Source organism: Enhydra lutris, unplaced genomic scaffold, assembly GCF_002288905.1.
Source record: "Enhydra lutris kenyoni isolate GAN:26980312 unplaced genomic scaffold, ASM228890v2 scaffoldscaffold27, whole genome shotgun sequence".
Classification (NCBI taxonomy): domain Eukaryota; kingdom Metazoa; phylum Chordata; class Mammalia; order Carnivora; family Mustelidae; genus Enhydra; species Enhydra lutris.
This window is the reverse complement of record NW_019154111.1, coordinates 16,883,965-16,901,927: the sequence shown is the minus strand read 5'-3', so window position 1 is coordinate 16,901,927 and position 17,963 is coordinate 16,883,965. Positions and strand designations below refer to the sequence as shown.

The following is a 17,963-nucleotide window of genomic DNA, read 5'->3' as shown; positions in this document are numbered from 1 at the left end:
TTCTTCCTCTTTTTCTCTCTCTTCTTCTGGGATCCCTGTAATGGGAATATATTTTTTTTAAATTTTAAATTCAATTCCTTTATTTTATTAGGTTCAATTAGCCAACATATAGTACATCATTAGTTTTTGATGTAGAGTTCAACAATTAATGCCTATACCACCCAGTGCTCATCACCACATGTTCCCTCCTTAATACCCATCACCTGGTTACCCCATCCCTGTCCCTTCTGTAACCCTCAGTTTGGTTCCTGGAGTCCAGAATCTCATGGTTTGTTTCCTTCCCATTCAGTTTCCCCTCTGTTCCCCTGTGGTCCTCCACGCTATTTCTTATGTTCCACATATGAATGAAACCATATGATAATTACTTTTCTTTGTCTGACTTATTTCACTTAGCATAATCCCCTCCAGTTCCATCCAGGTCGATGCAAATGGTGGGTATTCATCCTTTCTGATGGCTGAGTAATATCCCATTGCATATATGAACCACATCTTCTTTATCCATTTGTCTGCTGAAGGGCATCTCAACTCCTTCCACAGTTTGGCTATTGTGGACATAGCTGCTATGAACATTGGGGTGAATGTGTCCCTTCTTTTACCTCATCTGTATCTTTGGGGTAAATACCAAGTAGTGCAACTGTTGGGTCATACAATGGGAATATTAAGCTTAATGGTGTCACTGAGTTCCCTAAATCTATTTTCATTTTTTATTATTTTTTCCTATCTCTAGTTCAGTCTGGTTGCTCTCCATTACTCTCTCTTCCAAGTTGCTCCTTCACTCTTCTGTCTCCTCTAGTCTATTCCATCTAGTGTATTTTTAATTTCACTTACTGAGTTCTTCATCTCTGGTTCTTTTTTGTTTTCTATCTCTTTGTTGAGGGCCTTACTGAGGTCCTACACTCTTTTGTCAAGTCCTTTGAATATCTTCATGACCATTACTTTAAATATTCTATTAGGCATATTGTTTATTTCTTTTATTTAATTCTTTCACTGCGATTCTGTCCTATTCTTTCATTTGGTACATATTCCTCTGTTTCTTCATTTTATCTAAACCTCTTTGTTTCTGTGTTAGGAAAGTCAGCTGTCTTCTGATGTTGAAACTAGTGGCCTTATGAAGAATAGGTCCTATAGTGCCCTGCTGTGCAGTCTCCTGATAATTAGAATCTGGTGGTCCAGGGGTGTCTCTTATTGTGTTGCATGTGACCTGCTATTGTGGCTAAGCTATATTTGCCTTCAGTCCTGTCATCTTCAATGGCTCTCTTTGCCTATTGTGGGCAGAGTTTGGTCCTTGTTTTGTAATGGGCCAATCTGGGACTGCCTTGGGCTTGAGTTGTGTCAGATTAGGAACTTGCCAGAAATGCAGTAGTAGTGAACTGTAAGATACTTTTCATGTGTTGTCCCTTGAGAGACTTTCATTGGTGGGCAGGGCCTGCAGTTAGATCAGATGACTGCCCCAAGCCCACTGCTATGGCCGCAGTCGGATGGGTATGTGTGGTTATCTTTCCCTCTCCACAAGGCAAGAGTCACTTTGGAGTTGTGCTAGCCCCTGGTGGGGCTGCAGGCTGCTTACATGATGCCAGACTTGTGACACTGCTTTGCATGGGCTCCAGCCCATAGTGTATTGGTGGTGGTGGGAGGGGGGGATTATGGAGAACATGGGAGCAGAGCACATGGTACTAGCAAGATTTGTGTAGGTCTGTTGTGGGAGGGGACCTGGAGCTGCTTTAGAAAACTCCCATCATAGTGTTGGAAGGGTGAGTCTCCAGGAGAGTGTGGGGGCAGGGCACAAGGTGCCAGCAAGGTTCTTGCCAGTTTGCTGTGTGAGGGGAAACCCCCTACCAGGTGCTGGGTTGGAGGAGGCATGTCCATAGGAGAACATGGGAATAGGACACAATGTTAGCAAACTAGGTGGAGAGTGGTGGCACTGAGCTGCTTCCCACGGGTAGTCCATGTGTCTGGCCTGGGGGATTGGGGAGGGAAATGGTGCCCACCAGGTCCTTTGTTCCTCAAATCTCCTAAAGTTCCCTGCCCCTCTAGCACATGCTCTGAGATTAGTAAATAAATCTCTCTCATATAGCCCAGGTATTTTTCAAACTTCTATGCTGTATTCCCGAGGGAGGCTGTTTGTTGTGCTGTCTCTTTAAGGGTGGGGACTCAGTTTCCTCTCACCCTCCAGGCTCTCTCAGAGCAGAGCCTGCTCATTTTTAAAGCTATATGTGCTAAGCCCCACTGATTGTTGGGCACCTCTGCTTTTCAAAGCCAAATGTTATGGGGATTTGTCTTTCCTACGCCTGGGGTATCTGGTTTGAGGATCTTATCCTCTTTCCTCTTCACATCTGTGGTATCCCTGTCTCCTATTGATCCCTCTCTCCCATGGGTCCATTTGGCTTCTGACCCTGTCTCCACCTTTCCCAGCCATGTTGATGTAGAATCTTCTCTACATTTAGCTGTGGAGAGTTTGTTCTGACAGTCTTCTGGTTGTTTTCTGGGTTACTTACACTAATACATGTGTTATCTAGTTGTATCCATGGGACAAGGATGAGATTAGGATTTTCTTACCCATCATCTTCCCTGGAAGTCCCAATCTGATTCATTTTAATCAGAGGATGTCTCATTTCTAAGAAAAGGTCATGAAGGAGAGAATGACATACTAGAGAGAATCAGAGTTTCAAATAAATATATTAAGAGAACAGAGAGAGGTCTCATCAGTTGTTATATGTGGTGAGAAATATATAAAGAGTAATTATTTGATGTGATGAAGGTGTTAACTAATGCAATGGAAGTAATCATTCTGTAATATATGTGTATCAAATCAACACACTGTATACCTTACATTTACAGTGTTATATGTCTGGACTTTAAAAAAGGATGCCTGAATAGTGAATGGGCAACCATCAAACTAAATTAGACTATCTCTGCCTCTGCTTAATTGAAATAAAATCAGTATTAAATAAATCTACCTTAGCACATTTTTTCTCATATGAGGGAACACATGCATAAAATATTTATTTTGCTATTTCATTCTACTACTACAGAAGAGCAAAATCTGGTATTTAGGACAAAGTTGCAAATAATCTTTGTTATATTGACTTAACTTGTGGGGGAAACTTAAAGGCCAAATATATTTGCATGTGAGATCAGAAAATGAAGATTTCTAAAACCTTGAGGAAAGTGTTCTGCTGACCTTAATGAAAATGGTTTGCACTAATTTTATAACAAATACCTGATTAAGATTTACAAAAGCATCTTCCTTAACCCTTACAAAAGTTCACTGCAGAAGGCAGGTAGTTAATAGTGCTTCAAAAGATAACAAATATATTTATACCTGAACCTGGAAAAAAAATGCAGCCTGAAAAAATAGAGTTATCTGTGGTAGATCACACAGTAAGTTAATGCCAGAACCAGTAAGATATTTGAGTCCAGCGACTTTACTCAGTTATAAGAACATTCCTGGCCTAGTAGAGATTTCCATTCTTACTCAGAATCTCACACTGAGTTGTTGAATTTGTTCGTGATAACCACAATGGATTATGAATTATATTGTTAGAGCAGATATTCATGCATATATGTTAAGTGAAGGACGAAAGACTCTCCTGAATGAACCACATAAACTATTCCGTAAAATTCACTGAGTAACAAAAATTTTGAGATTAAAACTATGGAATCAAAGGTTCCTGAACTCATCTAAATTCATGCCCGGTTTTCAATCTTTAGAAGAATATTGGCTTTCGAATAGACAGTTTTCTTGTTTTTGTTGTAGTTTTAGACTATCAGGATAGGAATGGGCAAGAGCAAGGAGAATTTGGTTTGGGTTTAACGCAAGACTAATCTCATAGAACTTTCCTTAAGATACTTTCACTCAGATTTATTTGGGATCAAAAGGAGATGCTCTCTAAAGAAATATGGATAGTGGCTATGTAGAAAAACTGGTTAGTATTCTGACATTCTCCATCATACTTATGACTCGAATGTTAGGCATCTGATACAAAGTATTTTAAAACTTGATGTTTAAAGCACATCTCTGTTTCATGTGCAGTAAGTTTTTTTTTTTTTTTTTTTGGTTTAAGTATTTTTTTTTATTTTTTTTTCAGCATAACAGTATTCCTTGTTTTTGCACCACACCCAGTGCTCCATGCAATCCGTGCCCTCTCCAATACCCACCACCTGGTTCCCCCAACCTCCCACCCCCCGCCCCTTCAAACCCCTCAGATTGTTTTTCAGAGTCCATAGTCTCTCATGGTTCACCTCTCCTTCCAATTTCCTTCAACTCCCTTCTCCTAACTCCTCTTGTCCTCCCTCCATGCTATTTTTTATGCTCCACAAATAAGTGAAACCATATGATAATTGACTCTCTATGCTTGACTTATTTCACTCAGCATAATCTCTTCCAGTCCTGTCCATGTTGCTACAAAAGTTGGGTATTCATCCTTTCTGATGGAGGCATAATACTCCATAGTGTATATGGACCACATCTTCCTTATCCATTCGTCCGTTGAAGGGCATCTTGGTCCTTTCCACAGTTTGGCGACCGTGGCCATTGCTGCTATAAACATTGGGGTACAGGTGGCCCTTCTTTTGACTACATCTGTATCTTTGGGGTAAATACCCAGTAGCGCAATTGTTGCAGGGTCATAGGGAAGCTCTATTTTTAATTTCTTGAGGAATCTCCACACTGTTTTCCAAAGTGGCTACACCAACTTGCATTCCCACCAACAGTGTAAGAGGGTTCCCCTTTCTCCACATCCCTCTAACACATGTTGTTTCCTGTCTTGCTAATTTTGGCCATTCTAACCGGTATAAGGTGATATCTCAATGTGGTTTGAATTTGAATCTCCCTGATGGCTAGTGACGATGAACATTTTTCATGTCTTCATTGGAGAAGTGTCTGTTCATATCTTCTGCCCATTTTTTTTTATACAATTGTCTGTTTTGTGTGTGTTGAGTTTGAGGAGTTCTTTATAGATCCTGGATATCAACCTTTTGTCTGTACTGTCATTTGCAAATATCTTCTCCCATTCTGTGGGTTGCCTCTTTGTTTTCTTGACTGTTTCCTTTGCTGTGCAGAAGCTTTTGACTTTGATGAAGCTTCTGCACAGCAAAGGAAACAGTGCAGTAAGTTTTTATTTGGCACCACAAGCCCCAAATTCATTCCCTTCTCCTTGTGGAAAGCAATTTCACATAAATTTCTTATGGAGGAATAAACAAACCCAAAGTAGACAAACCACATACATCTGCTCAGAGTCAGTGAAACAGAAAAATTTGAGTATCACAGAAAAGATCTAACGGATTATTTTCTGCCTATCAAATCTAAAGCTGCTAAAGTGAAGGCAATGACATATATCAATTATCATAATTTTCTGAGTAAGGATTAAATGGCCTATTGCAAGCTGAGATTTGAATTTCTTTAGTTATTTCAAGTGTGTTATTTTCTCTGTAGCATGATTTTGGTATCTATTTAAGGGTGTAGCAAAATTTAATCATTAAAATCATGGCCCAATTCACAACTAAAAAAGGCAGCAAAAATTCCTGTCAAATCTTTTAGTATTAATTTGAACTTCTATTCATCCACAAAGTCCTAACAAAAATTAACCTCATCACCAAGGACCTAAGAAATAATAAATTCTGCTTAATGTTAACCTTATGAAAAATGTGTAAGACTTATTTTACATGTTAACTTAAAATCAGCAATGGTTTCCTTGAATTATGCAGTACATCTAAAAGCCCAGTGGAATCAAAAGTTTTTCTAATGATAATTATGAATTGATATTTCAACTACTTAATAACATCTTTAAGTGGGATTTTCAGCTTAATTAAAAATGATGGGCCACTTGTAGTATTCTACAAGTATATATCTACAAGTATACAATAAAGTATTCTACTTTATTGAATAGATATTAAATTAGTGATTTTTACGCAAGTTCTGAATAGCCCAAGCATTAGTAATATACTAGAGTTCTTCCATTTTCCTATCAATTCTCCCTAGAGACATTTGATTCATTTTAACACAATGCCTCTCTTAGGTGAAAAAATGGAAATACCAAAAACCAGAGTGCTCTTTTTATTCCTTTCCCTCTTTATCTTAGAGAGTAGCAACATGTTAAGACTACCATAAGCACTATGATACACTGAGATTGCTTTTCTCAAGCTGCTTCAGAAAACCATTTCTATTCTGCTATGGTCTCTTCTCAACTATGCATGAAGTTACAACATGTTTATACTTCAGTCCAGATATGAGTTGATACTTGATCCTCCTAGGATCCTGAAAAGTACAGATAGATTTAAAAAAGGAAATAGAATCTTGAATAACAAATCTGACAAAAGACATGGCCAGTAATAGAGGGATTTGCATAACTCTCTTCGGAGAAACCTTTATTTTTGTAAATGTAGTATTGGCTAAAGTGGAGACAACACAGTACTAGACTTACGGTTGTTAGTAGCATTAACAAATGGCTTTGCATATTGTGTTGCAATTTATAACCTTTCAGAAGATGGAATTATTGAAGCCTCACAACAATGCTGTGAGGCACAACCCCACGACCCTCTTTACAGTTTCCAAATGGAAAACCTGGGAGATTGAGAGCATTTTCCAGGTCACCAACTGGTGAATATTTTTGCCGGAATGATGGTTGGAGTGGGTAAGAATCAAACATGAAAACATTAACTGAAGTCTCCTAAATATATTTTTAAATTAAAAAAAAAAAAAAAGGAAATAGACATCAGAATCCTAAGCTGTCAGCATTCTGATTGGTTCTGCCTGTAATTTTTAGCATGCCTGTGATTTTGAGAGAAGGGACTGCCTTGTTTACTGTGGCATTCCCAGTTCTCATTTCATCACAGTGCTCTGAACAAAGTAAATGCTCAGTGAAATTTGCTCACTGAATAAATGCATCTGAGTTACATACTGAAATGGGGCCAAACTGTTAATATACTTCTTTTTTCATGTAACAATAAATGTAAGAATGTTTTAAGATTCTTCTAAAACATAAGCTTTGAAGGTTGCATTATATTCCTTTTTTTTCCCTTAGATGATCAGTAATTTAACTAATCAGTATTCTAGGGACATTATAGTTGCTTACATTTTTTTTTTAAAACACCATTTTTTGGGTGTTATAGTCATTCTCAATTTTTCATAGTTTATAAAAAAGGAAAAACTGACAGCAAGAAGACAGTTTTTAAAAAGCTTTAAATTTGTGCCACTAAATAACCTTACAGGAAAAGTTCAACTCCTAACAATATACGAAGGTGTTTTTAAAAATCTATCTTCAGAAAAAGAATTTCTCATACATAGATGGGAACAAAAGAACACAATATTTTTTATCTGTTGTCACTGGATGAAAGGCCTTTTGAAGGTTTTCTCATGATCCCCTAGAGAGGTAGACTCTAAATAAATGTTGTAATATATTATTTATCTCTTTATCTATTTAACTCATACCGCATACATAGAGTCATATTTGTGAATTCATTCTACAAATGGAGAAAATCAAATTAATTATTGTTCCAAGGTTGGAGGGGGTACCTAAGAGAAGCTGGAGCACATCAAAACCACCAATCAGGACGGTATAGAAATGTATTACAAATTGTAGAAGATCATTCAAATGTACATTATTATTTCTTTTAAGTCTGTAATTTTCCATTTAGAATACCACCTACTTCCTAAGTGAACCGCCAGGAACTTAAACAGTATTATTAATGGTGACATTTTGGTTTGCCAGAACACTAGTGTTTGACCTACTAAGATTGAAATCAATAGTTTAAAAAAAGAACTCCATTCAGATGAAGAAGGAGCTAAGTAACTGATTTTCTTTTTCCTTAAAACACTGAAATGACTGTGGACAACTTAAAGTTCTCCGAGAAAGATCTTTCAGATGCCAAAGAGATGGTCTCGTTTTTGGAAGAGGAAAGAAATGATTTTAAAAATTATCTGGTTGGCAGATAATCTGAATCTTACAAATCTTACAATCTGAATTTCTGAACTATTGGAGGACTTTAGAAAAGCAACAGGTAGAAAGTGAGATTTTTAAACTATTTTCGACATTTCAAAAAGCTTTAAAAATTGTACAATTACCCATGAGAAATCTGCGCTGATTCCTTGCTTTTGCTTAGGAGTAGATGAATTTAGCACTAGGACCAAGAGGTATGAATTAGGTAATGAATGTTTGCAGAGTTGGGGTCCCTTATCAGGGAAGTAACTGGAGTGTAGCATGTGGTTTAACCTCTGCCATGATCGTGCGGGTGCAGTGCTGTCTGAAGGATTTTCTTATCACTGCCTTAGGATAACCAAATGTTGTGCCATAAAACCGAGGAATACCTAGAAGCCAAGTTTCAGTAAATTTTAAGTACTGAACATGTATCCTTTTTATAAGAATGAAATCTTATTTTCTGAGGCAGATAAATTATGTGCCACATGCTCTTTTTGTGATCTTAGAGTAGAAAGTAATTTTGCACACTCAATATGGGAAATTCAGTGCTTTCAAATAGGTGTCAGTTATGGTCTGTGGAACCATAAAATAAGCATTAAAGTATCTCACCAAATATCCGAGCATAAAAAATGCATTTTGATTTGCATTTAGATTTAACTAAAACCATAGGGACTCAACACTAGTCGTGTATTACATCATTATTCTTTGTTTAAATCTCTATTATAAGAAGAGACAGGTACATGGATTCATAGAAGCCTATTCCAAATATTAAGAAAAAACTTTCCTGAGGACTTTCTGAAAAACATGTGATGGCTAGTGAATGACATTAAGTATAACCTCTTTTGAGTAATAAACGCACTGGGAAACCCATAGCTTTATTTGTATCTTAGTTTTAAGTGACTCAAATAAACTGAAGAGACTTTTATAAACTGACTATACTGCCAAAGAATTTCCACATGGCATAAAATTTACATATAACATTTTCTTCCTCTTCTACCATCGTTTCAGAGTTGTGTTTTCTAATCAAACTAAATATTTCCATTCTTTTTCAGTGCTTGCACACTGTGCTATTTTCAAATTCCTCCGTGTATTAGTCAAGCTATCCCTTATTTTAAAGTAAGTAGTGGCCTTACGGACACATAATGATGCATGTTTATCTTGAATTTCTTTTATTTCTCTTCCTTCTCACAGTAAGAATGAAATACTGAGAAAATGGGATTTGAAATAATAAAACTATCCAAAATGACCCTCTCAGCAGAGGATTCTTTGGTCAATTGGTTCAATGCTATTCACTCCATTCCCTTCCCATTTTTGTAGCAGCTTCACTAGATTGGACCTGAAATGACCCAAGTATGTAGCTGTTTCCCTCTGTCCCACTGCTGTTGAGTTTGCTTGAACATTAAGGAATCAGCAAAGTAGAATAAAATAAATCCCAAATCTTCTTTGTAAGAGAGTAGCTGTAAAGAGGACTAGTTTTTGACATCAAAACATAGTAATAATATCGAAGCCTTTATGAGAGTTTCCTATCTGCCAGATTCTGAGTATTTTTCGTATATAATTTCATCTACCTTGGACCCTTCTATGGTCTTCTGAGGTTGGCACTATCACTACTCACAAGCTTCCCAGAGAGGATTACCAACTTGCCTAAGGTCAAAAAGCTAGTGAGAGGGACGCCTGGGTGGCTCAGTTGGTTAAGCAGCTGCCTTCAGCTCAGGTCATGATCCCAGCGTCCTGGGATCGAGTCCCACATCGGGCTCCTTGCTTGTCAGGGAGCCTGCTTCTCCCTCTGCCTCTGCCTGCCATTCTGTCTGCCTGTGCTCGCTCTTGCTCCCTCTCTCTCTCTGACAAATAAATAAATAAAATCTTAAAAAAAAAAAAAAAGCTAGTGAGAGGGCGGCCAGAGACTGAATCCATGTGGTCTGGAGCAAGGGCTGAGGGTGACATCCCAGGATCTGATGCTGCTTTGAAAGCTCCTTCCTGAGATGATTAGAATATGAAGACAGGGTTAAGAATCACTGACTGGTCCAGATGCAACATCGAGGTGCTTCAACTCAAATGCTTACAGGATCATTCGGGTAATATGTCTGAAGCAAGCAGATACAGACCCCATCCTCTAACTTCTAGAATAATGTTACTAAATCTTTTACCTGCCACGGAATCACCTGGGGAGATTGTTATAAATGCAAATTATTAAACCTCAGCCCCATAAAATCTTTGTTCAGTCTCCATCAAAACTACCTACACTTTATTTTATTTTTAAAGATTTTACTTTAAAATTTGATGGACAGAGATCACGAGTACGCAGAGAGGCAGGCAGAGAGAGAGGAAGGGAAGCAGGCTCCCTGCGCGGGGCTCAATCCCAGAACCCGAGATCATGACCTGAGCCAAAGGCAGAGGCTTTAACCCACTGAGCCACCCAGGTGCCCCCCTACGTTTTATTTTTAAAATGTAAATTTCTGGGTCCATAGTGACCACTGCTCCAAAATCACTTTACATGCTAATACATTCTAGTATTCTGATTTTGAGTCTGGGCTCTCAAATATGACATGATCATTTTATTTATTCTAGAAATATTTCCTGAGCATCTATTATAAAAAAGGAATGTGTAGGCACTGGGTAAATAGCAGGGAATAAACCCAACTCCCTCCCCAAAGGGTTCATATGCTGCTGGGGAAGGGGAACAGTATGAGCAAACAAATATATGTCACATGGGTAAGTGCAATGGAGAAAAGTCAGTCAGGGGTAGGCTTTCTGATAAGGTCAAAGGATGTGAGAGAGTGAACCATGGATCCTGGAAGAGTTCAACAATGTCCAGACTGAAGTAACAACAGAAAAGTACAAAGTCTGTGAAGGGAGAGTTTGCCTGGTACATTGAAAAAACAAGGAGACCAGTATTTGGACAAGAGTAAAGAGAGGAGAAAAGTGATAGTATAAGGTGTTGGAGAGGTATTAAGGAAATGGATCACAGGGGCACCTGGATGGCTCAGTGGGTTGGGCCTCTGCCTTCAGCTCAGGTCATGATCCCAGGGTCGAGAATGGAACTCTGCATTGGGCTCTCTGCTCGGTGGGGAGTCTGCTTCCTCCTCTCTCTCTGCCTGCCTCTCTGCCTACTTGTGATCCCTCTCTCACTCTCTCTCTCTATTAAATAAATACATAAATAAATAAATCTTTAAGAAATGGATCACATTGAGTGCTGAGGGCCATGGTAATCTCAACTCTGTGCGACGTTAGAAAACACTGGAAAATGACATTATCTGCCTTATGTTTTTAATGGATCAGCCGAGCTACTATATAGAGGATATATTGTGTAGGAAAACTATAGGAGCAGGAAGACCAACTGGGGAGCTATGGCTGTAGTCCAGGTAAGAGAATTTGGTAGGATGGCCAGCATGCTGGTAGAGAAGTGGTAAGAAGTAGTCAAATTCTGGATATATTTTAATGAATGCACCATAATGATTTTTCAAATGGATTGGCTATGGGCCATGAATGAAGAGAGGGATCAAGGATGACTAGATCTAATGTTTGGGCATTTAGAACTTAGTAAATCTGTATAGATAAAATACTCTCCCAGAAAATTCCCAGTTGGCCACCAGTATGAAGCTTGTTTTATTTATAACTTCCATGGATCACTGAAGGCAAAATACAGGAGTACATATCTTCCAAACGACCGTGATTCATTAGAACCCGTATTCTTTCTGACTTGAAACACTGAAAACAAGACAGTTATTTCATTACCAGTAACTACAATAGGAAAAGGTAAGAAGAGCTAATTTTCTCAGTGATATTTATATCAAAAGGGAATTGATTTTTTAATACCAGAAAAACAAATTATTCCCATAGTAATAAATGGCTCTAATAATTCTTGAGTATGTGGAGATATTGGAAACATTTAACATCCATCATTAACAATAAAAACAAAACAAGAAAGTGCTTCAAATAAGAGCCAAAAGGTGGAGAGTCCATAGAAAATTCCCCTGCTCTAGATCTCCCATCTTCAGAGTTTACATCCTACCATTTTGGATCAAATTTCTACATTTTTAAACTACTATTAGTTACATAAAATATTCTGTTGTTTAGTGTACCTAATCTAAAAATCCACCTTGTTATTCTTAATGTTAAGATAAATAAAAGGTTTGTATCTACTAATGATATAAGAACTTTGTTAATAAGAGCAATATAACTTGTTGCATTTGCATGTGTAATAAGTTTTGTCAAAGCCTATAGCATCCCTTAGGTTCGGAATAATGAATTGTTTTAATAGTCACTCCCCTATTTGGCTCTTGCCTTCTTGCCCTATTTCAAAAGGTTGTGTCCTAAGTCTGTCATTTTATTGTAAACCATATGAAATTCTTTATGGATACAGACACCGTATGAATAACAAATGAATGTAAATCTATGAGCTGACTTTAAGATATATACCTATTTTGTACTCTGTATTCTTTTTCTTAATCTCCATTCAAGCTTTGATCATTGAGCAGAAATATTTGTCAATGATTCTAAAATTTAATTTTGCTCCTGAACCTAATCTAATGGGAATAAACACACAGGATTTCCTATCCAATCAAATAAAACCACAACTATGCCTATCCACTGCAGGCATTTTCATGTGACTCCCAAGTTAACACTTTTGATTTTAAAATGTGTTGTCTTCCCTATTTACTGTTATGAAAGCTTGAGACAGAAAGTCATTTAAAAGGTAGCTAATCTGGTACAAGATTTTAAATTCTAGGACTCTGCCCTCCAATGGAGGACAAAAATCTGCTGAGGAATAGACATATGTAAAAATAAACTGGAGTTTATCTGCGAGTTCCTATTTCAAAGAAGGGAAAAAATCATTCTGAAAGTATAGGGGAAAAAAAAAAGTATATACCAGAGATTCAGGGTCGTATATAAAAAGGTACTTGTTTAGAAACTGTAGCAATATTTGATGGACTATATTAATAGATGATAAGAAGGTTTTCAATGAACACATGCTCCAAATCTTCAGACTACTGTCAACAGATGAAATAAAAGAAAGTTTTCATACAAGTTGAAGAGGTCTTTCTTTGCTAGCTATGGACTAGGCTGTCAGGTAAATTCTAATATAGTACCCTGCAAAGTGAACTCAAGCAAAGAACAAAAGCAAGCACGTGCACACACATGCACACACGTGTGCATGCTATACCAATGTGCCTCTATGGCCTAGATTTCAAGGGGGGAAAAAACAGACATTTATTAAGATGTTGCTACAGTCTAAAAATAGCAGAGTCGTCTCTGAACTACCCATGTTTCACCAGCTGGCACATCTGAGGGAGTGCTCCCGTACACATTAATGCATTATCCTTATCCCTGTAATTGATACCTAACACTTCTCAACCCATCATTTGCAGTCCTGAATGGAAGGACATTTATCTCCATGTAAGATGACCATCACTTTGAAACCCTAAGTGATCTCAAATTTCTAACAGCTTAAATCGCAATACTGCAGAGAAAAATAATACATGGTGCTACTGATTCATTCCCTGGCTGCCAAACGAAGATGTGATCTCACATACCTGAGCAGACTGCAGACTTCCTGTTTAGTGAGTTCTGATACTATTTCCAAGTACCAGAGGGAAGAGGAGAAGGATCACTAGGCCCAGATTTTAGTAGCTGACTAGGCCTTTTTCCTGGAGTGGGAAGGAGGCTTTGACGCCATCCAGAGATCCTGTAGGGCAAGCACAGGAAGAGATATCTTTATTTCCCCTCTAATGATGTTTTAGAACTTTGGGGTGACTCATCATGGCCCTCAGAGCCTTTTTTGTAATGAAAAGCATTACAGGAAGCATTCTTTCTTACATTACTATAAATTCCTCCCTGCCCCCTAATGAGTCCTTTGAAGCATGAAAGAGTATTTCAAGACAACTGTGTCATGGCAGAATCCTGATCTGTACTAGAAGTTGGATAGGCCTTCAAGATTCTCATCACCTTAAGAACCTACACTAGATACAGTGAAATCAGGTCCCAGGGGTTTCAGATTTATTTAAAGGGAAAATAACACCAGACAAAACACAGACTAAAGTAATATTATTATTATTATTATTACGAAATATTATGAATTCTTATGAATAACTGTATTATTATTATTATGAATATAAGGCAATCTATAAGGCAATAAAATCAACAAAATAGGTAACAAATACATTCTTATAAAATACAAAATTCTAAAACTGTTACAGTAAGAAACAGAATACTTAAACAGACCAAAAACCATGACAAAAATAGAAAGTGAAATAATCAGAGAATTCCCTAAAAAGTCACTTATGCTGAGTAATTACAAACAAGTTTCTCCTTCTATGTATATGGACATAAAGAATAAAGGCTACTTTATAAAGTGACAAAAGCAAGTTGCAGAAATACATTTATAGCACGATGCTATTTTTAAAAAGTATATATACACATATTTACCCATTCTTAGGGAAAAGAACCTGGAAAATTACACACCAAACTGTTAAAAGTGGTTTCCTCTGGGGTACTAGTAAAGAGTAAGAATTAGTTCAGCTTCATATACTTGATATTGTTTCAATTCTTACAAATATGTATTACTTTTATTTTAAAAAATTCTGGATAAAAACAAAACTTGGTCAAATATATGGTCAAAATTCAAAACACTGAAAATAATCAGAAGAAACTAGCTATTTCCCCAGATACCAACGAAAGCTTCCCGAAAGTGTATTAGAGAATTGGCTGGATTGAGAGTGACAAGTTGTTACAAACTCATGCTTTGATTTGATTTGGGAAACAGAAGAGCACAGCCAGTTAGATTCTGGCCCATCCCTGTGACCTGTAAGTCGCTACAGCACAGGATCTACACGGGCTCAAACCCTAATCCTAACCCTACTGCGTGGGGACTGCTTTCTCAGGTAGAGAGGTGTATTCGGCTTCTTCTATTCCATTCACACCAGCCTCTCTGTTCATTCAGAAACAACTCCCAATGTGCAACATGATCAGGGGGTAAAAAAAAAGGGGGTGGTGGTGGGGGGATGATGCACTGCATCTCGGCTGGTGTAGTTCCCTCAAATAAAGCAGTGTAATGGAGGGTAAAGACAGAAAGAGCGCGTGAACAGTGCATTTTTCATTGCGTAGCGGACTGCCTCAGATTTTCTAAGCTACGCCTTCTCTTCCTCATACAGAAGAGTAAAGGGGCTAACAAGACAATCCAGTAGTATCTAATGGATGCTGCAGAGACTGGAAATTGAGCAAAAAGGCTGTACACAAACTACACTGTTAAATTTATGTAATTTTATGTCTGACAGGAAGGCTACCAGTATTCACATGGACAGTAAAGGGGACATGGCTCAAGTGAGGGAGCAACGAATGCCCGTCTACTTGTTGCTCCGGAAACAGAATTCTCCTAGCTTTCTGGGCTCCTGATTAAGGTAAGATGCATACATCATCACTGGATAAAAACTAGGTATTGACAGAACTCTTCTTGTTCAAAGCTGAAAAGTTAAAGAACAAAACAAATGAGGACAATGTGAGGGTTTATTAAAAAAAAAAAGAGAGAGAGAGAGAAATGACCTATCACTGTAAAGATTCATGTGAACAGTTTTATCAATTGGAGACAGCTCTGTGACCTGCTGTAACTTCGGACCCCTCCTCTTCTAGACTGAGTGCTTCCTGAAGAAAAAATGGCCCTCTAGCCTTTGTTTCCCCCATGTACCATTGATATTGAAATCTATCTCTTCATTTACAAGGTTCCTAAACTTTTCCCTGAAGATGTTTTGAACTAAGAGTTTATATCCCCAAAACAGCAGCATCAGCCTCTTTTTCTACCATCTCCGACAAGCTCGTAACTCAGTGATGGGAGATGGGTACTTAGGTCTGGGGATGGGCTAATGTACTCAGGAACTAGAATATGGGGTTATTATGAGCAGAGGAAATCAGATATTTGCCTTTTTTGCAAATAAAATATTAAAAGCCTTTTGATAGTGTAAGAAAACATAACACAGACTCCTCTCATAAATCTGTTTCCAATGTTACTTCAAATACTTAAGGGAGGACTCATGTGCAGAAAACCCCATGCTAGCTTTTGCCCCAGAATCCTGGAGTGGTTAGTAGTGCAGCCTCTGAACACAGATCACCTGAATGCGAGAACTGACTAGCATTTAGTAACTCTGTGAACTTGGCAAAGTCAGCTCATCAATCAAGCCTCAGTTTTATCAGGAAATGGGTTGCTGTGAAACTCAAATATATGTTAAATGCTTTGCACAGTACCTATTATATAGACAGTTTTAAATATCTGCTATATTGACATTCCTGCTCTGATTCCTTACCTTCAATCACACTTCAACTCAACACAGGGCAAATAAAGAAAACACATGAAACGTGCATTAATTTATTCTTCATTTATACTGGACTAGGCAGATCTGTATGTCTTAATCTTTACCAAATAATATACATAAGTCTATACATATATACAAATATACATAAGTATTTGTATAAACCTGAATAGTCATGATTTTAAACTTCACATTGTCAGATAAAAAGCAGACTACTGTACTGAGTTAATATCTCATGCCATGTTCAATCTGAAATACAGATATATATTACATAATGCTATTAAAAAAGGGTAATATAAGTAAGTCAGTGACATTGTAATAAATCTGACTGCTTTATTAGATCAAGGTGGAATGCAATAAGTTCTAATATCACGTAGAGAAACAATCAATCAAAAGCACATAATTTAGGTCTTAAAAAATGGATTTATCCTAAATTGGTCAACAGCACCAAAAGACAGCAATTCTGCCACATACACTTAAACCACTCCTGTGAGTACCTTCTAACTCACTCAGAAGAGCACTTCTAAACAAGACTACTTGTTTAAGCAGATCCCTTTGTACAAAACCAAACTGCCAGCCACTACATACCTCCCATTCGGTAAAAGCTGAATGAGTTAACGTAAGGACATTTTCTAACTCCACACCTATGCTAAAATCACTAACACTACTGATATAAAAATCAGGGCAAGAAAAGGTCAAACATGGATGGTGGCGGGCAGACCAATCAGTGGCTGACACATGGAAAAACCAATAGGGAAAGTGATTTCTTGTGTAGGGTATCAGAATAGTTTCTCTGAAAGGGCTGCAAGGCGTAAATGAAGATAGTCCTTCTTTATTCCCCTTTCTCCTTTATGCCCCTTGCAGCTACCATACTGGAAATTTGAGCAAAAGGAACATTTTTAACTTATTCACAAGAAGGCATTAAGATAACACAATACTATTTGTGAAAAGAATTTACATTGTGGTTAAAATGGAAGATAAACTATAGTTAAACCTTTTATGTGTTTTGTAACAATCTCACAGAAAATAATGTTTTCTAAAATTACAGTATTTTACACATGCTAAGCTGAATGACAATATTAGATTACATCTTCTGCAACTGTGGTGTCAAAAATCTGATAGCAAATTTGCTGCTCCATTCCACTTGTGACATTATATGACTTGATGAAACATTCCAACCATGGATATGCATCTACAAATGAGAAAAAAAGGTTACTTAATCATTAAAACTAAGCAAGTATCTCTGAAATATATACCTAACCATAATGCTTAGCTAGAAAAATTAACATTTAACTTAGCTTGAAAAATAAATACACTTACCAAATTTAGTATTATCTACTCTTCCAGATACACACTGGGTTCTTGTTACTGTTCTGTAACAATCGTAATTTGATTTTTTTCCCAACAGAAAACAACAATTAAATGTGGAGTTTTCCAAATGTTTGATAACAAAGGTAGCAGCCACCTCATTCCCAACTTTTCTTCCTGCTGCTGACCACCCCACGTTTTTTTTTCTTTTTTCTTTTCCTTTTTTTTTTTTTCTTGGCTGACTGCAAAGAAACTGAACCTGAGGTTCACATCAGCTCAGGCTTTTATACGCCTGTCTAGCTTGGACTCCCGTCAGGTACCAGGCACTGTGTTCAGACAATGCTGGCAGCTGTAGATGCTGTTTCCAAGCTTTGGTCATGGCTACAATAAATCTATTTAAAACTTCTAGAAAAGTTTCTTAATGCTTCTTCAAGTTCAA

The 17,963-nt window shown here is 37.5% G+C and overlaps 1 protein-coding gene across 6 annotated transcripts in view; it reads right to left on the bottom strand.

Annotated features, from left to right (window-relative positions):
• Positions 1-16,535: 16,535 nt before the first annotated feature.
• Positions 16,536-17,963, bottom strand: part of LOC111152036 (protection of telomeres 1) — a 77,478-nt gene continuing 76,050 nt past the window's right edge. For all 6 annotated transcript variants that reach the window (XM_022510314.1, XM_022510313.1, XM_022510315.1 and 3 more), the window contains one exon: positions 16,536-17,408. In XM_022510314.1, the coding sequence (XP_022366022.1) occupies positions 17,296-17,408 (113 nt within the window). In that variant the 3' untranslated portion in view covers positions 16,536-17,295. The remainder of the gene's footprint in view (positions 17,409-17,963) is intronic.